Raw genomic sequence first — 27,110 nt, 5'->3', positions numbered from 1 at the left:
CTACATTTTACCAGCGCTTATTCCGTTGTAGATAAAGACCCAAGAAGGTATGATGGAAAATAGAAGATGTCCGAACATCACCAGTTCCTGTTTTTTAAAAATGTTTATATTTTTAACTTGATATTTTTGTGTTTTTTAAAGGACTGTTTGGTGGCCAGTAGCCTAAAAGAAAAGGTCAGTTGCCAAAAGTGTAATGTCTGGAACACAAAGTTAATAAATGGTGGTTCCTATTTTTTGGAAAGAACTTTGTCTTCAAAAGAATTAATCATAATTATATTTTCTTTCTTAATAAATCTATCAATATTTTTGGTTTCACATTTATTGTTTCTATTAATCTAATTTTCTTTCTTTCCATCAACGAATGACAAGATATAGTCATAAAAAATTAAATTACTAGTAAAATACAATCTTCATTACCTGAATAAATAGTGATTTTGGTGGTTGAAGGTTTTCAAATAAATCGGTTCCTATACCACCACCTATTGTAGACATGTATGTTGCCACAATTCTGCTGTAATTTTGAAACCATTCCATCTATAAAAATTATAAAACATAGAAGTAGTAACCAAATATCTTACTTAGCTCTTTAAATAATAAATCATTCAACACCTGATGCTGAGAAAATGTTTATTAAAGAAACGTTAACGTTTTCGACCTAATAAGATAGGCCATCTTCAGATGATACAAAAATTTGAACGTTTTTAGCTTAACATTTAAACGACAGAACGTTCAAACACTTTTAAATTTAAAAACCAAAATACTGGATAAATTAACAAATAAATAATAAAATAAAAATAACACATGTAAAATAAAAAATAAAATAAATACACAAAAATGCCACTAAGTATAAGGGCAGGTGCGGGCTAAGAATTTTTGTGTTTCAGTTTTTCTTTTATGTAGAACTTCCATGCGGAAGCTAGTCCATCCGCATCCCTGGCGTTAATACAACCATCTTTTAATTTACTTTTATATATTTAGATTTTTTCTTCTTGCATTGCCAATGATGGAGAACGCATAGTCCTGAGGATAGTCGCTTCATTCCATTTAACCACAGAGTCCTCTGCTTGTGCCATACAGGATAATACTGTGTTGCAGTGCCCTTTGTTAATATTGTATTTATGCTCCTTCAGTCTGGTAGCTAAATTCCTTCTTGCAGGCCTGGGAGTGCCATTTCCCCTCTGAAAAAGTGAGAAAAGTGAGTTGAAATACAGAAAAAGTGAGTAAAAAGTGAGTGCAATACAGGTAGCCCTTGGTTTACGCCGGCTCAATTTACACCGATTCACAATAATGCCGCTGTGCAATTTGCTATTTTGCAGTGTAATTCCCCAATTTTCCCTATGCTAGACTGATTTTCATTTCAGTATTGACATATTTACTGAGCGGCGACATTGTACATTCGTTAAAACAAAGATTTTTATTGAATATATTTATTTTTTCTGTTTATTATTATTGGGTATATATACATTTGCATTAAATTAATATTAAAATACTAAACATTTAGGTACCCACGAGTCAAGTTATTAAAGTTAATAGAGAGGTTGAGGCGCACGTATTTAGCCCAAAATGTGTACGGGTAACGGGTGAGCGCCGCCATCTGGCAGTTCTGGACCGTCGATAATGGCNTTGGAAACCTTTTTTTACTTGTATTATGCAATTACATACTTTGCAAAATACATCAGTGTCTAAACGTACAGTTGCCCATAATCCTACTGTACAATCTGCCTTGTCCTTTTGTTTCAACCAATCAGTTCGGAATTTGCACTTTGATTGCGTCATATTGAGTCATATTCAAACCATTACATCTATATTCTAACTTGGAATCCGCTATAAACCAACAGTTTGTCAGTATCATTCTGCTAGAGATTTTTATTGGTCAATCACAATCGAAAGAGTAAACACGTGCTGATCACGTGATCGGTCACTTCTCTGCACATGTTAAAATAGAAGAGAAGAATAAATAAATTACCAATAAAATAAAGCAATACTTAGAAAATTATTTTTTGCATGTTTTATCAATTTTATTTGATCATTTAAATATATATAATTTGTCAAAAATTAACATTAAATGTAAATTATTTAGATCTACACAAACTATATTTACAATTCAATAGTTTAACNAAATACTATGTTCATAGAAAGCTCAGATAGCAATAATATATTAAGCATTTTATGCAGTAATTTATCACTAATTTTATGATAAATCATTCAACACCTGATGCTGAGAAAATGTTTATTAAAGAAACGTTAACGTTTTCGACCTAATAAGATAGGCCATCTTCAGATGATACAAAAATTTGAACGTTTTTAGCTTAACATTTAAACGACAGAACGTTCAAACACTTTTAAATTTAAAAACCAAAATACTGGATAAATTAACAAATAAATAATAAAATAAAAATAACACATGTAAAATAAAAAATAAAATAAATACACAAAAATGCCACTAAGTATAAGGGCAGGTGCGGGCTAAGAATTTTTGTGTTTTAGTTTTTCTTTTATGTAGAACTTCCATGCGGAAGCTAGTCCATCCGCATCCCTGGCGTTAATACAACCATCTTTTAATTTACTTTTATATATTTAGATTTTTTCTTCTTGCATTGCCAATGATGGAGAACGCATAGTCCTGAAGATAGTCGCTTCATTCCATTTAACCACAGAGTCCTCTGCTTGTGCCATACAGGATAAGCCCGGGTTGCAGTGCCTTTTGTTAATATTGTATTTATGCTCCTTCAGTCTGGTAGCTAAATTCCTTCTTGTGACCCCAATATAATCCTTCTTAATTCCTAATTTTCAAACAGAATTTTATATACGCCTGCTTTCTCTTCTTTTTTTAATTATGTCTTTATCATTTCTTAAAATACTGTATATATTAGGCGTTCATTTGAAAATCATTTTTGAGTGTTTTCTGTCCGATACTTGTTTCATGATGTTTCGATTATAAGTGAACTTGGATATTTTAAACTGATTTGCTTGGGTTCTTATTACATTGGGAGGCAATGTAATAAGAACCCAAGCAAATCACTTTAAAATATCCAAGTTCACTTATAATCGAAACATCAAGAACATCATGAAACAAGTATCGGACAGAAAACACTCAAAAATGATTTTCAAATGAACGCCTAATATATACAGTATTTTAAGAAATGATAAAGACATAATTAAAAAAAGAAGAGAAAGCAGGCGTATATAAAATTCTGTTTGAAAATTAGGAATTAAGAAGGATTATATTGGGGTCACAAGAAGGAATTTAGCTACCAGACTGAAGGAGCATAAATACAATATTAACAAAAGGCACTGCAACCCGGGCTTATCCTGTATGGCACAAGCAGAGGACTCTGTGGTTAAATGGAATGAAGCGACTATCTTCAGGACTATGCGTTCTCCATCATTGGCAATGCAAGAAGAAAAAATCTAAATATATAAAAGTAAATTAAAAGATGGTTGTATTAACGCCAGGGATGCAGATGGACTAGCTTCCGCATGGAAGTTCTACATAAAAGAAAAACTAAAACACAAAAATTCTTAGCCCGCACCTGCCCTTATACTTAGTGGCATTTTTGTGTATTTATTTTATTTTTTATTTTACATGTGTTATTTTTATTTTATTATTTATTTGTTAATTTATCCAGTATTTTGGTTTTTAAATTTAAAAGTGTTTGAACGTTCTGTCGTTTAAATGTTAAGCTAAAAATGTTCAAATTTTTGTATCATCTGAAGATGGCCTATCTTATTAGGTCGAAAACGTTAACGTTTCTTTAATAAACATTTTCTCAGCATCAGGTGTTGAATGATTTATCATAAAATTAGTGATAAATTACTGCATAAAATGCTTAATATATTATTGCTATCTGAGCTTTCTATGAACATAGTATTTCTTTTCACATTTTAGAAAATTTACCTCACTTTCTGATAGTGACTGAGATATATCAGATGGTAAAGCACTTCCAAATGCCCAGCGCATGTCACGAATTTGTTCTAGTCGATTATACCTGAACAATTAAATTTTAATTGAAAAAAAATTTTTTAATTAAAAATTTAATTGTAATCTATTTAACATACAAATATGCTAACAAACATCTTTTATTCCTGAGAAGAACTGAATGTCGAAACTGAATGGAAGTGTGAAGTTGAACATCTTCATTTACAGATTCGGCACTAGAAACAGAATTATAAAAACGTGAAAAACTAAATAATATAAATCAAATATTCATGATTGATTAAGTCATTTAAAGATGATAAAATTTTTTCATAATTAAAAATAAATTGTTTATGAAATTTATTAAAGGCAAGGAAAAATTCATAATTTTTTTAATATAATAGAAAAACAAAAATCAACAAATTAAGATTATACAATAAATACACCTTTTGATTTCCACCACTATTTCGTAATAAAAATGTTTTCGAATATCTGAGGAAGACCTATTCATAGGTCTTCCTCAGATAGGACTAACAAACAGAATGCATAAATTGGTTTTTAAAATAAAATCAAACCAATACAGAATTATAAACAAGGAGGTTCTAAAACTTAAACATGTATAATATAAAATTAAAAAGAACATAAAAATTCATACTGTATATTTGTGCAGATAAGACAATAGCTGAATCACAAAAAAAAACACCCAAAATATGGGGTCGTCTTATAGGACAGATTAAAAAAAAAAACAAAATTGAAATTTATATAAATAAAACCATTATAAAGGAAAACAAATCACTCAGCAATGTATTTAAAATTCTGCAAAATCCTCACATTTATCATCTAAGGCAAATAGCTCCTGAAGTAAGTCTTCACTTTCATTGTTGAGAAGCTTGTCATATGGGTCCAACTCTGTACCTAGCGAGTCGATTTCAGCTTCATCATCTGTATCCCATAACAAATTATCCTCAGTGCCATCCGTGGCATTAGAAATTCCATACTTTTTGAAGGATTTGATCACTGTTTTCCATGATTTGATCAAGAAATCACACAGCACATCAAGTGACACAGCCCGCAAAGCTGCACCTTTTGTATATGACTTTTTACCACTCATCATCCAGTTATTCCATTGTTCACGCATATGATCTTTATTAGATAATGGAAAGTTGTATTTTTGCCTCATACCAATAATAAACTTGAAAACTCGTGACTTTATGGTCAAGATCTTGTGGTAATTTCTGCACAATTTTTGTTTTCTGTTGTATTACCAGATTTTTTCCGTTCATGAAATGATCGCATCAACCTACTGTTGCTTTAAATTCTTTGCCTTGTTCTGGATTGGCCCGTGCCCACTTCAATGTATAAGCCCTAATCATGTTTCTTGTAACAACGTAACAATTCTGTCTCTGTTCTTGTACCCATTATGCAATGTTATTTTCTAAATCTGGTCAGCAAGCTAGTCCTGAATGCCCAAATCAGTGTGAATGTTTTCAACAATCGCAAGGCAGTGCTGTCAGATGCAAGAAAATAAAATTTGAAGTTCTTTCAAAAAATTACGAATAGGACATAATTCTGTATACACTATAGTGTTATTATCCAGATGATGATTGCTGATCTAAATTCATAGGCCATTGATAGTTTGGGGGATTGTCTTATAGGACAGATGAATGCTAAAAGTATAAAACTTTGATGAAAATTTATACCTTGTCTTATCTGTGCAAATATATGGAAATTAAAATTTAATTTTTAAAATAAACAAAATATAAATAAATAAATAAATACTAAAAATAACAAATAGGCTGTAAGTATCAAAGTTTACATTTTATATATTCTAATCATTAGTCCTAACTGAAGAAGAACCATGAATAGGTCAAAAACATTTTTATTATAATAAAATACCGCTGGAAATTGACAGGCATGTTTTATTATATAATTGTTTTGCATTCCAGTATACCTTGAGAACATTTTGACAACAAATTAAGGTATTTAAAACAAATTATTTCAGCAACTGAAGTATAAATTCTACATGAAACAAAATCAAAACATCGTATAGTCAGTTTTTTGTTTTGAGTAATAAAAATTTAAAAATTATAAGCAAAAATTTAACTATAAAAAAAATAATTTCTTGTTAATAATAAGCCAAATAATCACCATAATGAATATGGCTACTTTATCATTACTGTTAATAATTAAATTCTAAGTAATTTGGTACTAGAGGTAGGCATTACATGCCATCTCTTCATTAAGATGATTGTTTGGATTATTATTAAAAAAACATTGGGCATTGAGATGATTATAGATGCACATATAATTTCTTGTGTTTTATATGTACAAAGTTTTATTAAATTTATTACAATGCATGTTTTTTTGGTCATTATTCATAATGCCCATATTAATCACTTTGTCTATAACATGTACATTTACAATTTCCTTACAAGAAAGATATCCAGTCCAGTATCAGTTTAACTGATTAAATTTTTATATAAAAGAAAAAGAACTCAGAGACCAAAATTTCAAAAAAATAGAACGTTTAGGAAGCAACTGAAAATCAAGGGATTTTAAGGAACTTAGGAATCACTATTAAAAGCCTTGTAAATACTTGAAAAAATAGTCAACAGGAATTAAAAATTAAAGATAAAAAATCTATGCATAATTATTCAATTCTTTAAATACAAAATTAACACATTGAAATATAAAAAATTTATATTTCAATATCTTAATTCATTCTAGTAAATTATAATAATATATTTTAAAAATTATTATTTGAATTTTTACTATGAGAAACTTACACATCCTTTTGGTTTTCCTCAAAGAGTGCTTTCATTTCTTCCATTACTTGTTGCATTACATCCTCCTGAAAATGATTTTATTATTAAAAAAAGTAAAAAACTGTACAAGTTTCTTTTAAATATAAAACAGAAAATTTAAATAAATTAATTAAGAATTAAATAAAATGAATCATCAAATTTGAGAGTTTTATTTATAATTAAAAACTTCGTTATTTACTGTATTTTCTGTTCTAATACAGTTGAATCCTATTATTATGTTATTGGTTATGCAAAGTATTAATGGATTGAAAAGCATTCGATAATCAAATTTTACGAGCTAAAACTGTAGGAACCTGATGAAGAGTCCAGAAGGGGTTCGAAAATGTTTGTTTTTGTGCTTGTTAATCGATTGTACCACACCATAAATTGGTTCAGTGAGTGTGGTAGTGATAAGGTTTTGAGAGCTTGTTTTTCTCTAACGTGTGTCTTAAAGTAATTAATGTCAATACGAAGTCTCTGTATCTCATCTTCCATTCTTCGTGTGTACTCTGCATTGTCCATTTGCTTGTCTGCTAGTTTCTGCTCCGTTGTGACACGCCCGTTAGGTCTTTGTGATGTATTTGCCGTTTTTTTTTTTTTTATATACAGGTAAGCCCCTGTATAACATGGGGGTTGTTTCAAAAAATTGCCAAGTTATGCCAATCCATATTATATGAAACAAAGAACTACAGTAGAGCATCGATTATCTGACTCAATTGGGGACTCAGGTTGGTCAGATAACTGAAAAAATCGGGTAACCGAAAATAANTCATGACTTAAACAAGGAGGTTCTAAAACTTAAACATGTATAATATAAAATTAAAAAGAACATAAAAATTCATACTGTATATTTGTGCAGATAAGACAATAGCTGAATCACAAAAAAAAACACCCAAAATATGGGGTCGTCTTATAGGACAGATTAAAAAAAAAAACAAAATTGAAATTTATATAAATAAAACCATTATAAAGGAAAACAAATCACTCAGCAATGTATTTAAAATTCTGCAAAATCCTCACATTTATCATCTAAGGCAAATAGCTCCTGAAGTAAGTCTTCACTTTCATTGTTGAGAAGCTTGTCATATGGGTCCAATTCTGTACCTAGCGAGTCGATTTCAGCTTCATCATCTGTATCCCATAACAAATTATCCTCAGTGCCATCCGTGGCATTAGAAATTCCATACTTTTTGAAGGATTTGATCACTGTTTTCCATGATTTGATCAAGAAATCACACAGCACATCAAGTGACACAGCCCGCAAAGCTGCACCTTTTGTATATGACTTTTTACCACTCATCATCCAGTTATTCCATTGTTCACGCATATGATCTTTATTAGATAATGGAAAGTTGTATTTTTGCCTCATACCAATAATAAACTTGAAAACTCGTGACTTTATGGTCAAGATCTTGTGGTAATTTCTGCACAATTTTTGTTTTCTGTTGTATTACCAGATTTTTTCCGTTCATGAAATGATCGCATCAACCTACTGTTGCTTTAAATTCTTTGCCTTGTTCTGGATTGGCCCGTGCCCACTTCAATGTATAAGCCCTAATCATGTTTCTTGTAACAACGTAACAATTCTGTCTCTGTTCTTGTACCCATTATGCAATGTTATTTTCTAAATCTGGTCAGCAAGCTAGTCCTGAATGCCCAAATCAGTGTGAATGTTTTCAACAATCGCAAGGCAGTGCTGTCAGATGCAAGAAAATAAAATTTGAAGTTCTTTCAAAAAATTACGAATAGGACATAATTCTGTATACACTATAGTGTTATTATCCAGATGATGATTGCTGATCTAAATTCATAGGCCATTGATAGTTTGGGGGATTGTCTTATAGGACAGATGAATGCTAAAAGTATAAAACTTTGATGAAAATTTATACCTTGTCTTATCTGTGCAAATATATGGAAATTAAAATTTAATTTTTAAAATAAAAAGTGAAATGTAATTTTTTGCAGACAAATTACATTAATATTTTAATTATGAGCTATACATTTACAAAATACATTTTTAAAATTAATTTTCATATTTAACGAATTTGTTATTATTGTTTATTATAACCTAGTGGCGCCATCTGAATCTGTATTTTGAAACTAACTTTCTTAAAACTAAAAGAAATGTTTATTANATCCATTATTGATACTACAACATACTTACATAAAATTTAAAATAAATTATGTAAAAATATAAACAGTGATTAATCCAATCTCTCAGATTAATGCTAAACAATTGCCACATTATATTGGGCTATATTAATACTACTATTAATAATTAAATGTTAACTAATTTGACTTAGAGGTAGGCATTACATGCCATCTCTTCATTAAGATGATTGTTTGGATTATTATTAAAAAAACATTGGGCATTGAGATGATTATAGATGCACATATAATTTCTTGTGTTTTATATGTACAAAGTTTTATTAAATTTATTACAATGCATGTTTTTTTTGGTCATTATTCATAATGCCCATATTAATCACTTTGTCTATAACATGTACATTTACAATTTCCTTACAAGAAAGATATCCAGTCCAGTATCAGTTTAACTGATTAAATTTTTATATAAAAGAAAAAGAACTCAGAGACCAAAATTTCAAAAAAATAGAACGTTTAGGAAGCAACTGAAAATCAAGGGATTTTAAGGAACTTAGGAATCACTATTAAAAGCCTTGTAAATACTTGAAAAAATAGTCAACAGGAATTAAAAATTAAAGATAAAAAATCTATGCATAATTATTCAATTCTTTAAATACAAAATTAACACATTGAAATATAAAAAATTTATATTTCAATATCTTAATTCATTCTAGTAAATTATAATAATATATTTTAAAAATTATTATTTGAATTTTTACTATGAGAAACTTACACATCCTTTTGGTTTTCCTCAAAGAGTGCTTTCATTTCTTCCATTACTTGTTGCATTACATCCTCCTGAAAATGATTTTATTATTAAAAAAAGTAAAAAACTGTACAAGTTTCTTTTAAATATAAAACAGAAAATTTAAATAAATTAATTAAGAATTAAATAAAATGAATCATCAAATTTGAGAGTTTTATTTATAATTAAAAACTTCGTTATTTACTGTATTTTCTGTTCTAATACAGTTGAATCCTATTATTATGTTATTGGTTATGCAAAGTATTAATGGATTGAAAAGCATTCGATAATCAAATTTTACGAGCTAAAACTGTAGGAACCTGATGAAGAGTCCAGAAGGGGTTCGAAAATGTTTGTTTTTGTGCTTGTTAATCGATTGTACCACACCATAAATTGGTTCAGTGAGTGTGGTAGTGATAAGGTTTTGAGAGCTTGTTTTTCTCTAACGTGTGTCTTAAAGTAATTAATGTCAATACGAAGTCTCTGTATCTCATCTTCCATTCTTCGTGTGTACTCTGCATTGTCCATTTGCTTGTCTGCTAGTTTCTGCTCCGTTGTGACACGCCCGTTAGGTCTTTGTGATGTATTTGCCGTTTTTTTTTTTTTTATATACAGGTAAGCCCCTGTATAACATGGGGGTTGTTTCAAAAAATTGCCAAGTTATGCCAATCCATATTATATGAAACAAAGAACTACAGTAGAGCATCGATTATCTGACTCAATTGGGGACTCAGGTTGGTCAGATAACTGAAAAAATCGGGTAACCGAAAATAATGAAAAAAATAATTATTAGTATATCGCTATTAATTAGNGCATGTTTTTTTTGGTCATTATTCATAATGCCCATATTAATCACTTTGTCTATAACATGTACATTTACAATTTCCTTACAAGAAAGATATCCAGTCCAGTATCAGTTTAACTGATTAAATTTTTATATAAAAGAAAAAGAACTCAGAGACCAAAATTTCAAAAAAATAGAACGTTTAGGAAGCAACTGAAAATCAAGGGATTTTAAGGAACTTAGGAATCACTATTAAAAGCCTTGTAAATACTTGAAAAAATAGTCAACAGGAATTAAAAATTAAAGATAAAAAATCTATGCATAATTATTCAATTCTTTAAATACAAAATTAACACATTGAAATATAAAAAATTTATATTTCAATATCTTAATTCATTCTAGTAAATTATAATAATATATTTTAAAAATTATTATTTGAATTTTTACTATGAGAAACTTACACATCCTTTTGGTTTTCCTCAAAGAGTGCTTTCATTTCTTCCATTACTTGTTGCATTACATCCTCCTGAAAATGATTTTATTATTAAAAAAAGTAAAAAACTGTACAAGTTTCTTTTAAATATAAAACAGAAAATTTAAATAAATTAATTAAGAATTAAATAAAATGAATCATCAAATTTGAGAGTTTTATTTATAATTAAAAACTTCGTTATTTACTGTATTTTCTGTTCTAATACAGTTGAATCCTATTATTATGTTATTGGTTATGCAAAGTATTAATGGATTGAAAAGCATTCGATAATCAAATTTTACGAGCTAAAACTGTAGGAACCTGATGAAGAGTCCAGAAGGGGTTCGAAAATGTTTGTTTTTGTGCTTGTTAATCGATTGTACCACACCATAAATTGGTTCAGTGAGTGTGGTAGTGATAAGGTTTTGAGAGCTTGTTTTTCTCTAACGTGTGTCTTAAAGTAATTAATGTCAATACGAAGTCTCTGTATCTCATCTTCCATTCTTCGTGTGTACTCTGCATTGTCCATTTGCTTGTCTGCTAGTTTCTGCTCCGTTGTGACACGCCCGTTAGGTCTTTGTGATGTATTTGCCGTTTTTTTTTTTTTGTATATACAGGTAAGCCCCTGTATAACATGGGGGTTGTTTCAAAAAATTGCCAAGTTATGCCAATCCATATTATATGAAACAAAGAACTACAGTAGAGCATCGATTATCTGACTCAATTGGGGACTCAGGTTGGTCAGATAACTGAAAAAATCGGGTAACCGAAAATAATGAAAAAAATAATTATTAGTATATCGCTATTAATTAGTTAAATGTAATTAGTATATTAGTATATTGTTAACCTTCTTCGCGTTGAATTTTCATCGATGTTAAGCGTAACAAATTTTTAAAAAAATAATAATAATCATCGCTATTGAATTGTTAAAAATTATTTTTAAATTATTTTATTGCTCACGAAACAAACAACCACTCATAATTAGAAAATTAAATCTCGTTTAAATACTGGCCTCCCTTTTATGGTCGAGCTAGTGTTGCCAGCTAAAACATGCAAAAATTTAACAAGAATTATATTAAATTAACCAAGACATAGCCAAATATTGTAACGCCACATCACTAGTGGACATTTGAAATTTGCCGACTAGAACGATCGGTTAACCGAGGTGACGGTTAATTGGGGGTCGGATAATCGATGCTCTACTGTAGTACGAAAAGGGGGGGTTAGGTTCCAAAAATTAAAAAACATGCTATTACAGTAGAGCATCGTTTATCCGAATCAATTGGGGACTGAGGTTGTTCGGATAACTTATTTTTCGGATAACCCAGGGGTGCACAACCTGCGGCCCGTGGGCCACATACGGCCCCCTATCAATGTTTATGCGGCCCGCGGACGGTACAGGCCAAATCCCTTCTTTCCAAGTTTCTACGTGTAGAACTTTTTCCCTATCACAAAGTCATTAGCACCCAACTGTTTTGACTTTCCCTGAGGTGAGAAATGGGGGAGTTGTTCTATAAATAAGTCTATTTCTAGCTAACAATTTCTGGTTTAGATATCGAATATTTTAAGTCTAATACATAGTATTATAACGATTTTTTCAATAATCAAATAGAATAAAATGATGTTAGAAAGTCATTTCCGATGTTATCAGGAAGTTTCTATTTTGGCGGGAAATCTTCNCAGATGACTGGCTTTCGGATAAATGACACTCTACTATATATTTTCATAATTTAAATAAATATCTTTATTAAAATTTCCTTAACTAGTGATACATATTAATATAAATTAAACAATGTTTTCTTCATCATCACTAAGCACTATTAACCGAGGACATTTTCTTTTTGGCAAGATATCCTTATCCTCTGAGCATTTTTCTGCATTATTTTCGGATCCGTGCTCTACCTTTTGCAAAAAAATATGTTATTTTAGATTGCTTGCTTTTAGTTAAAAGTTCTTTATAAATTTCCTTATATGGTGCTAAGCATTTATGAAGAATGAAGCAAGCATGGAATAAGGGAAATACATCTGGCAACACCAAAAGCAGAAGTGTTGAGATATGGCAACACTGAAACAAGTTTCAAGAAAGACCATGTGTATCGACAGAAGGCAGGAAAATACGTATTTACATACGTAAGTACTAATAGTTTACGAAAATTATGCAGGAAAATCTGATAGTACACGTGCTTGATGAAAAATGTCAAATAAGGTATCTTTCGCACTTAAAAGCTTTATCACATTTATTGAACTGTTGTATGGGGATTTCCCTAATTTCAAATTAGATAAAGTTCGCTTTTATAGTTTTTATTACTGTACATTTCATGTTGTATGAGGGTTTTATACAATTCTCAAACCATGTTAGAATGAATCTGTGCTATAGAATTGCTATATGGGGATTACCTAGTAATCAATAGGATGACTATCACGCCAAATTGATGTATAATAATAATAATCTTGTAATCTTGCTTTATTCATTTGTCAAAACCATGTCTTCTTCTTCTTTTGTTTGATTCAATGTCATGACTTGGTGAATTTCTGACACTTGGCAAATAATTTCATCATCAACTTTTAATCCATATAGATATGCGTTTCGGGCTTTCGCCCCTCTTCAGTCTGTTACATAGATAGGTTGTATCTTGTGAACATCTGTCAGGCACCTTCCGCACTACATCTCTCCACTCCCCTTTCCTTCCGACTTGATGGTTCATTTTTTCTTATGCATGTGTCTTAAAATGTAAATGGATGCATAAATCTAATTCCACATTGTACTTCTGGGTAATGCTAAAAGTAGTGAATGTTTTTAAAGATCAAAGTAATAAGATCGTGAAAAAATGTAAACCTTCCTGTCTATTCCAGTAATAAAGTATGGTTTCCCATTAGAAAAAGCTTTTAACCTTAAAATAATCTTGACCTTTGACCCAGACTTTAAGGTCAAGGGTATATCCGATTGTGAAATTTCCCACTCTTTCCATTGCTGAGGTCAAAAATATGTACTCCTATTGAATAAAGGACTTGACCTTCAAATGAGTGAAGGTCAAGGTCACCAACTGATTTTCCCTTTGAAACCTACTTTGTTTTGTATATACACCAATTAAGTTATTTCATTATCTCAATATAAAAAACTCACCCTGTATACTATACAGGTATCCGTCCCTAGATATAGAACTCGCCTTGATGTGGCAGGGGCGCCTAGCAACGACAGGTGGCAGGTTAGAGAATCAATGGCTGAGGCCAAGGTCCTGCCTTGGCCTCAGCCATTGATGAAGTCTTTAGACTTGGTTCCAGAGGTGTCAGAGTATCATGGACCTTGGGTCTGTGTACCAGGCCTTAGTGAAGCTTGTTGTCTGCATACCTATCCATGGCCTCTGGCAGAGTTTCAAATATCTCCCTAAACTGGAACCTATCCCTATTCGAACAGATGGCAATAAGAGATGCAGTTTGGCATTATGGCTTGCAGACACATCAAAACAGAAGGAAGACTGGTACAGCCGTGGTAAGGCAATTGTTCTCTTTGGCCTCGGCAATAAGAGGGCCAAAATACTCCCTCAGTAAGCCCAATGCCGGAAAGCAGCCATTGTAGCTACTATGAATAGGATTCCCAGGGAGATCTTAGAGAAATTGTGGTCATTGTTTTGGACATGTATGTTGGACATTCAAGTATCACCATCTGGCAATTGTAGAAAGTTGAAACTTCTTCGTTTTTTTTGTGTTTGGGGTTAAAATTATGATAAATTTTATTAAAATAATGATTATTTAAGTATTTACAAATAATATTGTAAAGAAACAGATGATTTTAATCCAGAAATTATTTAATTATTCAATTTTTTTGCAAGTGATGTGAAGTGCCTGTAGAATTTGCATATACAGTTGTCCCTCTATAGTCCGACGTTTTTTAATCCGACATGCTCAGTAGTCTGACGCACCTGCCGTCAAGGTACCCGTCCCCGTTACGTGTCTGCTTGCACAGAAGCATGTCGCAATGTGAATCTCCCCGTCCAATTTTTACACGATGACACACATTTCGTGTGTTTTATGTGAGCAGTTCTGTTCGAACAGTTGGAGTAGAGAATATTGTAAGTTACTGCTAGCAAAACAATGCGAAATATGTAATTATTTTCGGTAATCCGCACACTTTTGGTAATCTGACACACCTTTGGTCCCATACCTGTCAGATTATCAAGGGACAACTGTATTTGTACTCATAATAGCTTATCATAATTCTGTAGAAAAAGGGTTTGTTCTTCTACGGCATCTTCTACCATCAACAGAGTAATAGGTTTGTAAATTTTCTAAAAATAATTTTCCAAGCTGCTTTCGTATTTACATAAGCCACTACTTCTCTCAACAAAAGTATGAGATAGTCCTATCGTCCTATCATACTGTAGAAGACACGACTCTAATTAAAAATAATTATTTAACCCTCTGGCTGTCAGCAAGGCTTCGGTAGCGGGAATACAATGCCTAGCCCCACTGGCTTGGGCATGCAGGCCACAGTCCCTAGGCTAGCACAAGAGGTGTGCAAAGTCCAGTCTTTCTCCTACAAAACTGCTTCTCTTTTACTGTATGGAAGGAGTCTTATGTGGGGCTTGTGCTGCCATGCGCTTGGCCAAGAGTGAATACATTCATCCACCAGTAATGCATTCTACCATTGACCTCATGCCACTGAGCAGAACAGGGGCGTCTGCTAAAGTGTGTTTCGAGTTCCAGAGATAAGGATTGTCAGGTCCATGGCCCCCAGTTCTTGTACTGATGTGGTGTTTGAATTCAGGAGATCCAGCATTCCAACATTTCCAGGCCCACAGAGGACACTGGAAACTTCACCCACAAATACAGCAAGCGAGCAGTCATGTTGCTGCCAATGAGAGTGGTGCTCAGTTGACAGCAGGGAGACTTGGGTCAGGCCACTAAAAAGCAACAGTAATTTGTACCATATTTCAATGACACCCCTGTCAAGTGAGGCCTCACAAAGGGCACCCACTTGACGTTTTAACTCCAAGTAAAAGACCTTACGGCACACGTTCACAACATCCCATGACTCAGTGAATGTCGTGCCCTAACTTATTTGTTGAAAAATGGCAGAAACATTTAACGACGAAAGTTACCAGCAAAGGTAAACAAACAAATTAAACTATTTTAAAGTATTTACAGGATGTTTAATAACAATAGAGCCTGTAGTGGCTTACAGGATCCAGCTGATTGCTATCTACCATGACAAGTGGTTGGCAGAGCTTCATAGTACCAACTTCCTTGTCTTGAGGAGAGAGAAGTGCTTAAAGGCCCATTATGCACTGGATGGGCTGTAACTACCCTGGAGAACCAAAAACAGAAAGCATCCTAGTAGGGACAAGGGTGCAGTCCAAGCCAAGCACCCAGCTGAGTTGGAGTGACCCTTCAAAAGCAGCCATTTAAATAGATAGTGGGCCAAATCACATGTGGGGGAGGCTCTTTAATACATACTCTGACTCTCAAAAGAATGTGGGACACCTGTAGAAAGTTGGGGGTGGCCTGAAACCCCTGTTACTTATTTTATTTAATGATGGCCAAACAGAGAGAGTTAGTGCATGCGACTATGTTCTCAGAAAGTGGAGAATCCCGAACTAACAGGAAGTGCTAGGAGCTGTCAAGTCCTAAAATGGGAAGAAGTGGTGTATTTGGCACCATGATCAAATAGCTGCAGTCCCACAAAAAGTGGAATGCTAGCAAAAAAAAGGCTGTAAAGTTGGGATTGCAGCCAGTTGTTGAAAGGGCCGAGGAGATGATTGATCTAGTCTCTGACTCATGCTCACAAGAAGGTGACAAGATTGCTTCAGAGACAAAGGAGGAAGTAACTGTCAGCCACATTCAGTAAGTGGGCAATGTGCAGACAAATGCACATAGAAGAGGGTGCAGCTACAGATGTTGTTCTTCCTGGGAAGTAGTGACCCCCCAGTGACCTCCCATTCTCCCAGCTGTAGAATGTCCAACCACAGCTGGGGACAAGGTTGAGAGGGCTTTGAGGGCAACCAGAGAAGTTGCTCCCCAAGATGGTGAAGTTGAGATGCCTTGTACGAACCCAGGGCAAATGATCACTTCAGCCCAGTAAAGAGAGAGAGAGAGAGATCTTTCTGCCAGAAGGCAAGAAGGGACTGCCACGGTGCAGTACAAAACAGTACAAATGCTCAGAACTGAGAAAGGAGATAGAGGGCATTTCTGAATTGCTAGAGGCTTTGCTAGGCAGGACCAACAACCGCTGTCAAAAGACAGTATGTCCTGCCATCCAGCACCATTTCCAAAAGATGACCTCACTAGTCCTGAGAGAAGAGTGTGAACTCAGCACTCTACAGACAGAAGTCAGAGCCCTTAAAGAGAGGAAGGTGGCTCAAGTCCCACCAATCCACAAAGACCCAGTAGAGCAGTAAGCAAAAGTCTTGTGACAACAAAATAGAGAACCTATGCAAAAGTTGCAAGTGGAAATGAGAGTCTACCCTATCCTTGATGAAACACATTCGCTTCATGTACTCCAAGGATGGGTAGGAAAGCAGTGACACAGTCCACGACTATGTAAAGAAAAACATCAACCCCGCCAAGTTAACCTATCCCATGTTGAAATTTTTCTCTGTTGCATGTTGTGCCACATTGAATTTTTGTCAATGTTAAGCCTAATGAAAATTACATGTTTTTGAAAAAATAATCATAAAATATAATAATAATCATATCATCATAATAATCAAAATTAATTTTTTATTTTGCAAAAATAAAATAGATATATTAATAAATGTAAATAAAAAAAAATTATATTTAGAAAGTTAGTTTTAAAGGCAGGGGTGAAGAACATCTGCTGGGTTAGGAGGAACAGAGTCCTTATTAAAGTCACATCCCAAAGGGACATCCAAGTACTCCAAAAGGTGTAGACATAAAGGAAGGTGTTGACTGCCAAAAAAGTACCATTCAAGAGGACATTAGTAAAAACAAACTGGTGGAGATCATCTCTGCCCAAAATGACTTGAGCATGAAGGCTGATAACCTGAAGCCAAAGGTGTGCTTCAGGTTATCAAAGGTTTTGCACCCACAAGGTGTGCAAAGTTTTTCCTTAAAGGGAGAGGGAACCTCCTCAATTGGGTCAGTGACGGCTTCCCTATCCTTCTCAAAAGGGGCAAAATCCATGTTGGGTGAACCAGGAACCGTGTGTGAGCACATTGCCCATGATTGCAGGGCAGGGCCCAGACTTGTGGCCACTGCTTGATAGTGCACACTAGGGATTGTAAATTTACCAAACTTTTTCATTTACCGATAACTCGGTAAATGAAAATTAAAATACCGGTTTACCGGTAAATTTTTTCCCTGAAAAATAAAATTAAGGTGATAAAAAATAAGTCATTTTGATTTCCATTTCACATTTATAATTTTAAAGATATAGAATATAAAAATTAAAGTATTATTCTAAACCAGGGGTGTCCAACCTGCGGCCCAAGGCAAGTTCCAATGCGGCCAATAAACGTGTAAACAAAACCGACAAATGTTTTAATTTTTTTATTATTTATTTATTTCAACGGCATAAACTCAAAAAAAGTTTCAGAAAGCCATAAACCTTTATTCATATTTTATTTTTTAGTGGAAAGAAAATATTTTCAAATACTTGGAGATGTGTGAATGCGGAAGAATTACTAAATAAAACTGGAGTTGGGACTCAAAGGATTATAGACCCAAATTTGGGAAAAGGAGAAAAAGATGAGAAAGGACAATAGATGTAGTAGTGAGAAATGTTAAATAGATCTTCTGTTAAGCAAATATGGACCCGTAATTTTCCAACCTTTTTCACTTCTTTATCTTTTGCCTCTTTTTCCCCACACTTGGGTCTATAATCCTTTGATTCACAACTCCAGCTTTATTTAGTATTTCTTTCAACGTAGCAAGATTTGGCTACATTGGGCCAAATGTGGTTAATTTTTTTTCGCTTGATGTAAAAAATATCATTTGGTGCTTTGGCTACTTTTTCGGCTACATATTATTTATAATTAAATTAATTAAATAAAAATGCACTTTAAAATGGTGTTTCGTTGCTTTTTATTAATTAGAGACCCAAATAAAACAAATATTCTTGTTTTTCAAATGAATTTTCTTTAGTCTCTTTTATAATAAATGACTTTATCTATTTCTAAGTAAAAACTGAAAGTGTCTGTAGAAGTAATTTTTTAAAATATCCTTTTTTCTTGATAAAGTTTTAATACTTATTATTATAATCTAGACATGTTAATCCTTAAATATACTTGTATATTGGGCCACAAGTATATGTTATATATACTTGTGGCCAAAAACTCCTTCACTTCTTCCAATGCGGCCCAGAGAAACAAAAAGGTTGGACACCCCTGTTCTAAACAAACTAAAATAATAACTTTTAGAAACAAAAATAATACAGAAAAATAAATATACAACAGAAATAATATATAGTACCTAATATCATTTTATTTATTACTGTTTTTTTTTTTAAAAAAACTTCTCAAAAAACTTAAATTATTTAAAGTCTTATTTCCTAATTTTTTACTTCTAACAGTTGTTAGAAGTAAAAAATTTATTTAAGGTTTAAATTTTAATGTTATTTTACAATAATATTGCATTAATGTCCTGTTATAATGTGGTGTATTCAAAATTGTTATTAATTTAAAAAATATGTGAAATATTAACATATTATTATTTTAAAATATTAAAAAAGGAGATATTTACTTACTCTTTAAGAAAAATGTTGATTGTAAAGATTTTAAACCTTTGAAAATCTTAAAAAAACTGCAGAGTACAAATCACATATGCTAACTAGCGCTTTCTGTACGATTTACAGCGCCTCTCAAACCCAAGAAAGTTTAAATTAAACAAAATATCTCTCATAAAATTAATAATTAAGTATATTGTTCCTTACACTTACCCATTTTTTATTTTCAATGTCCCTTTAGCCCTTTTAAATATCTATAAACATAATATTTTCTACATAAAAATTTCTAGTATGAATTTTTCATTTACTGGTAAGCCGGTAAATTTTTGAAATTTACCGGTAAGTTTACCGAATGTTTTTTGTCAATTTATCGGTAAACTGGTATACAATCCCTAGTGCACACCCACAAGGTGTGCAAAATGACACTGCTGAAATGCAGTAACTTGCAAGGCCAACAGCAAGTTTTGTTTGCAGATGGAGATGAACCACTCCTGTCTGAGTGCCAGTTGCCCTTCTTACTCGAGAGAAGTAGCCATGGTCCAGTCTTGTAACGACTATGGCCAGTAACCAACTGAAGTTGGCCCAAAATGAAAGGGAACTGACGAGACACACACAACTGTAGGTCTCTGATCTAATGCTCAGTATCTAAACTGGGCAAGGCTAACTTAAAGCCCCTCTGCCCGTTCTAAGTAAATGTGGGGACCTTTGGGCCCACGGATTATTTGAACAATGTAGATACAGTAGAGCGTCATTTATCCGAAGGTCGGTTATCTGAAGGAATTCCAGTCGACAAATTTAAATTTTCACCAGTGCTGTGGCGCTGTAATCTTTGGCTATGTCTTCGGCTACTCAAATATTTTACGTTTTTGATACTAAATTAACTTCTGAAGTATAATTTTTATTGTTTTTATATTTTTCAATATATTTATTTTGTTTGTACAAAATAAAAAAAAATAATTTTTAACGATACAATAGTCTTCGTTAGGCTTAACATCGACGAAAATTCAACGCAAAGCGACACGCAACGGAGAAAAATTTCAACATGGGATAAATTAATATATTTTTTCATACATAATTAGTTATCCGAAAAATAAGTTATCCGAACAACCCCAGTCCCCAATTGATTCGGATAAACGACGCTCTACTGTAATGCTATTTAAGGGCTAGGACTGGGTTGGGCTAGAACCTACCTGGCCTGCAACAGAAGTGAAATGCTTACAAGACTTACAAGCTGTACAAAACTATGTCAGCATTAGAGTTGGACTCAAGAGCAAGGAAGGTAAGGAAGGCTGGTCCCCATTGGGTTGAACTGTCAGAGCCCAAGCATATAACTCGATCTGATTTCAATTGTTCAGACACCTCAGTGATTACCGAGTGCCCGACTATTGACTATTTAGGTAGTTTCTTTGTACTTTGTAGTGCCAATAGGTGGGGCAGGGTCAAATACTTAGAGATGTTATATATGAAATATCCCTTGTATGACATGGTAGTTACGCTCCAAAAAAGTGCCATGTTATGTGAATCTGTGCTGTTCAAAACAAAGGACTAGTGAAAATCATAGGGTTAGGTTCCAAAAGTTAGCAAAAGTATACTATTCTTTTCCATCCCTAAAAGAAATTGTTTATTAAAGCAATCAATAATTAACAAAAAATCATAATTAAAAGTACTGTATTACATGTTAATATTAATTTTAATGAGGGCATTTTCTTTTTAGAAATCATCATCATCTGAGCTTTTTTGTTGATCTTGGTCAGAATTACCAGCAACATCTTCATTTTTCTTAAACAAACAAATTCACACAAATGCTAATTCCAGTAGTAAATGAACAAAAGTGTGAATTTAGTTTGTTTATTATATAGTTCCAGTTTATGTGTGCCAGTTTTTTTATGTCTGATTCATTTTTCTTATTTTTATCATAAAGCTTTTATGGATGAGAAAATAAATATGTTATTAAACAAAAATTTGTTCTAGGAGGCCCTTGTTTGTTCAGTTCTGTACAAACTACTTTTTTCCAGAATTTGTGTTAGAATACCAAACTGTTAAAGTTGGGAACAGTTGAGTACTGAGATACTGTCATATTTCATTCATCATTTTTACAAATGATTACTTACCTATGGTTAAAAAAAGTTTAATAACACTTACCTAAAAATATTTAAATAAACTTTACTAAATAAAAAGAGTAATCTATAAAAACAAAACATGGTGACAGTTTTACATGCTAAAATCTGAAAGCGACGATGACGATGACATCCAGTTGATAGAAAAATTAGGTCAAGGAAGAAAAAATTGCTCTATCAGTTTTCATTAATGTAAACCCAAGGAAAGGCACAAAACAAATTGAAAACACCAATATTTTAAAACCCACAGGTAAATCAGAGATGGCACACGCTTACTTGAATAAAAAAAATATTGAATAACCGAGTTTGAACTTTAAAGTGGCAAAATTTTGTACAGACGCATTCTCAAATGGCATTAGAGTGAAACTGGAAATTGTGTTATCGAAGTGCCACATAGTACAAAGGATATCTGTAGTTACAAAATATTAAAAAAATTATGGTTTTACATAGTATGGAATAAATAATTATTCAATAAACTATTGATACATCAACCTCAGCAAAATACAGGTAACCCCCATATAACATGGGAGTTATGTTTCAAAAAATTGCTGTGTTATGCAAATCCGGGTTATACAAAACAAAGAACTAGTGCGAAAAGGGGGGTTAGGATCCTAAAATTAAAAAACATGCTGTTAAATCCTTATTTAAATCGGATTTATTATTCATTTCTTTCACAGGTAAAATACTTATTTATTATTTAAGTAAAAAATTTACCAGAGGATTATTCATCCTATATGATAATTTCAGCATGAGCATCATCAACCGGTAAAAGTTTTAGGGTGCATTCTTTAATAGCGGTCGCTCTGCAACGGGAGTGCGCTGCTGTTTAGGAACGACAGTGAAAGAAAGATGGCGGTGCCCACACTATCGATAGTATCGTGATGGAGGAATCTATAATTCTAAAATGAGCTTTTAGAGCAAAAGAAGGCTTCAATTGTAAAATTTAACCATTAGATGAATTATTTGTTGAAAGAGCATTCAAAGTAGACACGAAAACAATTAGAATGCTCGTGCAAAGTTACGCTGTGGTATAAAAGAACGCACCCTTTATTACATTTCATGTTATATGGGAATGTTCCCAATTCTCGAACCGTGTTAGAGTGAATCCGTGCTATAGAAGTGTCATGTTATACGGGGTTATCTGTAATTCAAAATCATTCCATAAACACTTCACTTCACTCTCTCTCTCGTTTATATGGAGATTGCAGCCTATACATAAACACTTTTTTGTTTCGATTCCATAAATAATTACAGCAGTATAATGTGTAATTCTAAAACTTAAAAGAACCGGCAACATTTAAACAGGAAAAACCATTCGAAAAATTTTTTAAAAATTTGTTAGCCACATAACTTCGAACCGTTACAATTGTTATTCTTAAGCAATTTATACATCCATTTTTATGTTTGTTTGAGAAAGTTGCAATTCTTTCATCTAGTGTTTAAATTTAAAAATAAACTAAATAAAAGTATTTGGGGATTTAGTTTCCTCAGAGGGTTTTAGGGGTAGGGATCACTTGTCAAAAGGGAGTCAAGATTTATGCAAAATATGGGAATAGGTTAAATTTCAGATGCGTATACTGTCATGGCGGCGGTCTCGCCTGTTCGTACTCCCGTCGGATTGATACATACTAGTTATTGATACTAGTGTGTTCAAGAACTACTGTGAATCAATAACTGGTGACGTTTGGCACAAGACAGCCTGCCGGTGGCTCCTCTCCGGGAGGAGTCAGTCGGGATCGCCGCCATGACAGTATACGCATCTGAAATTTAACCAAAAAGTTGATGTAAAATCTTTCTTTGGTATAGCAGTAAAGAGAAGGGCTTAAAAATTAAATAAGCTTGAAATGCATATGTAACCTGTATCTTCAAAAAGGATGTTCCTGACCTTGAGGCTGTAAGATAGTCTACCGGAATTTGGTTTTTGGATTAGAGATATATACACAACAAACGAACAGACAACTACCAAATTACAGAAAATTTCTTTGAGTAGTTGTCAACACAATATTCTGGATATTTAATTATATTCACCTACTTTTAAAGGTTGTAAAGTATCCTTGCATCTATGCAATTCCTTAATAAGTTCCATTGCTTTATCAGCTAACATTTCCTTTAACAATTTTCTTGGAAATAAACTAAAATATACAAATAACGAAAACCACCGCACAAACGATCTCAAAAACAACCGCGACGAATAGCGCCACCTGCAAAAATTCTATATTTAGAAAAATAAATAAACTCGATAATTTAATTTTTATATCAAAAAAGGTCACAAATAAAATATGTCATTGAGAAATAAAAGTAATTTAAATAAATCTTTCAAAATAATAATATTTTAATTTAAATTATAAAACTTAAAAAGAATTAAAGAATAAGAAAATAAGATGAAATAAATTATTTATTATTATATTTCGTAGTTTAAACTAATTATAAGTAATTAAAAAATAATGAATTTATTAAAATATTATTTTTATTGTTATATTTCGGAAAGTAAGTCGCTCCGTGGAGTGTCGTGACGTCATTAAGACACATCTTCGTTTGTCAAGAACGAAGTTTGGAGTTTATAGTTATTTGTTACCTTTAAATGTTCAATTAATTATGTGCAAAATATAAATTAAATATCGTATTTATTTAATTAAAGTGATAATTTGTCTACAGATGGATCCAAATGCAATGAGAGGAGGTAATCAGTTTTTTTTTATTATTAAGTCTTTAAATTGAATCTCAGACTGTACATCTGTTATAACAAGTTTATCAGAGTTTATACTTACTTTTACAAACTTCAATTAAACACTTACAAAGGTATTTTATGTAACATATTTAGCTTATTACTCAAGTTTTAATTAAAGAAAAACTACAATGTCATATGGAAATAATCAAACTTTTTGCATATGTCTACTTGGTAAACTCATTTCATTTCACACACATTTATATTTTCTTTTTACCTATTAAAGTCATAATAATCATTTCCTCTATGTATAAATCAACGGTTTCAAATAATTAAAAAAAATAGTTGTTCAGTTAATCATCTCATCATTGATTAATCCAATATGGTTTGATTTTCGTGCCAAATATTGAATGTCAGGAAGGAAAACAACACTGAGTGTGGCATTATTACTGGCTTTTTTAAACTGCTAGCACTTTCAACAAATCTATGATCGTTGTCTTCGGGTGAATGAAGATTTAAAAACAAACAAAAATGTTCTAATGTGAGATGGAACAATTTATTTAAATTGAAACTTTAAATAAAAACTTTTTAGAATTAAAAGCCGTTGCAAACTATAAACGTCGATTACATTTGATGTTATGATGTGATGCGGTGCATCCACGAATGCACCAATGGTCTTATGGAAAACAAGGATGATCGTAACCCTACCGGGTGTAATGTCGACCCTAACTGGGAATCTTGACCTCCCCCTCCAATGTTGCATGTCCCAGGTTGTTTTTCGAGCCAAAAAGGCACAAGGCAGACTGGTCATTGCAACCACTTGTAAACAAGAAATCTCACCGTACCTACATTTTAGAAAAGGTGCTTGCTAAGTTCATATGCACACTGGTCCCAGACTTGCCCAATGTCACTCCCTCATCTTTTGTTGTTAAACCCACCATCACTTTGGGCATTGGTAGGGTACAAGCAATCTGTAGAATACAAAAGCTTCTACAAACTGGATCTGGTATCCTTGTACCCTTCGATCTATCTCTCCATAAATTTTACTTGGGAAAAAGAAAGTAATGCGGCTATAGCATTTTCAGATTTGCACATACATAGACCCCCAGAAACAGTACTATCCTTGGTTTACCATAAGTTTAATAATTTAATATTGTACCTTACATCATCCAGCAAATATTTCAGCCTTCACATTATGTTGATGCCACCATCGCTGCCCTCGTTAATAGAGTCTTCTTGCTGCTATCAATGCAAGAACTTGTAAACATTGAATTAAACAACATTAACTTAGCAGTACGTGCAGAGGGTTTTTCATGTGCTAAGTTCACACATGCTCAACATGGTCAGGAAAGCACTATTTCCAAACACCACACTAAGCAACAAGAGGGAGGTCACAGTAGTTCAACCATCATCACCATACCTCAGACCTCTTTCTATATGCATTTGTCACATACTTAGGCAACACAACCTTCTCCTGCCCCTTTCTCCACTGCCAAATTCTGCTGCAAACTTAGCTGCACAGACTCATCTGCAACGATCGGGACAAACTCTCCACCTTTGAGAAATTGGGAGTCTATGCAGTACTGTTGGAAAATCCCGTAACTGGGATCAATACGAGATACATTGGGGCCACAGAAAAGAATGCTTGCTATCCACCTAGCCAAACACCAGAATGATTTGGCAAAAGGAAAGTGCACCACAGAGCTAGCAAAAAAGTGCATGATCTGAATTACAACCTGTTATGGGCCCAAACTACAATACTCAGATCCTGCAGTGACCAAAAACTCCTCTTTATATGGGAGTCATAACAACCTTGGAAATGTGCAATGCACCCACTCTGGAACTACCCAACATAGGGGTTGCCCTATATAAACAGCTAAACAATGATTTACATCATCTCTCACACCCTTGACATGGACCAGCACCCATGCATGCACCGTATTATATTGCACTCATAACATCATACGTATTTGAAATTTGTAGCCGATTCATAAGTTTATTCCAAAAATCATTTTATTTAAAATTATATGCATTCCTTTTCCATTTTGAATGCTCATGTTTGATTTAAAAAGTTTTAATTTGTCTGAAGACAACAAAAATATATTTGTTGAAAGCTCTAGAAAAAAGAAAACTAGTAATAATGCCATACACAGTGAACTCTACTTCCTGCTATATGTGTGGAAATACTATATATATATATATGTTTGTTCACTTTCCTTGGATGCAAGGATAAAAATTTAAAATAGTCTCAATTTTTGTGATAACTCAGGATTTATTTTCTTCATAATTTGAAGTTTAGACTATGTACAAAAAGTCAAAAAACTTTTGAGTCCTTCTTTATCCTTTATACACCACCATAGAAGTAACAGCCTAAAAAAATGCTTTGAAGAACTCTTCTTAAACACTGATAAAAATTGGTAAAAAAATTCCACAAGGTTAAAAAAGATCAAGTGTCAGCCTTTCATTGTAGGTTTCTGACACTTTTACAATTAAAAACACAAAGAAATTCTTCACACTATCATTTTTATCCACCTTTTTAAATTGCTTCTAGCCCTCTAGTTATCACAAAAATTGTAACTATATTGCAAATAATGTTAGATACTTGTAACTACCACTAGAGGGCTAGAAGCAGTTTAAAAAGCTGGATGGAAATGATGGTGTGAAGAATTTCTGTGTTTTTAATTGTAAAAGTGTCAGAAACCTACAATGAAAGGCTGACACTTGATCTTTTTTAACCTTGTGAGATTTTTTACCAATTTTTACTTGTGTTTAAGAAGAGTTT

General features: G+C 32.7%; 2 protein-coding genes across 2 annotated transcripts in view; one reads left to right on the top strand and one right to left on the bottom strand.

The window, feature by feature from the left end:
* LOC111625997 (DNA replication complex GINS protein PSF1-like) lies at window positions 1-23,837 on the bottom strand. Its single transcript, XM_023369268.1, has 6 exons — window positions 23,696-23,837; window positions 10,856-10,920; window positions 4,060-4,155; window positions 3,899-3,989; window positions 418-534; window positions 1-87 (listed from the first exon to the last, which is right to left on the bottom strand). Exons 1-6 carry the CDS (start codon window positions 23,765-23,767, stop codon window positions 1-3), a joined length of 528 nt encoding a protein of 175 aa, XP_023225036.1. The 5' UTR covers window positions 23,768-23,837.
* A 335-nt stretch (window positions 23,838-24,172) lies between these two features.
* Window positions 24,173-27,110, top strand: part of LOC111625987 — a 7,597-nt gene continuing 4,659 nt past the window's right edge. Inside the window, exon 1 of the mRNA XM_023369259.1 lies at window positions 24,173-24,343. Coding sequence (XP_023225027.1) covers window positions 24,319-24,343 — 25 coding nt within the window. The 5' untranslated portion in view covers window positions 24,173-24,318. The remainder of the gene's footprint in view (window positions 24,344-27,110) is intronic.

This window comes from Centruroides sculpturatus, unplaced genomic scaffold (assembly GCF_000671375.1).
Source record: "Centruroides sculpturatus isolate CEXI.00-Female unplaced genomic scaffold, Cexi_2.0 scaffold22, whole genome shotgun sequence".
Classification (NCBI taxonomy): domain Eukaryota; kingdom Metazoa; phylum Arthropoda; class Arachnida; order Scorpiones; family Buthidae; genus Centruroides; species Centruroides sculpturatus.
This window is presented reverse-complemented; position numbering and strand designations above follow the sequence as displayed.

Coding starts and splice junctions, on each gene's coding strand:
- LOC111625997 (XM_023369268.1), bottom strand. CDS start 23,767: ATGTTAGCTGATAAAGCAATGGAACTTATTAAGGAATTGCATAGATGC. Junction 535..3,898: donor AGTCACTATCAGAAAGTGAG/GTAAATTTTCTA, acceptor TAATTTTTATAG/ATGGAATGGTTTCAAAATTA. Junction 88..417: donor CAAAATCACTATTTATTCAG/GTAATGAAGATT, acceptor TTTAAAAAACAG/GAACTGGTGATGTTCGGACA.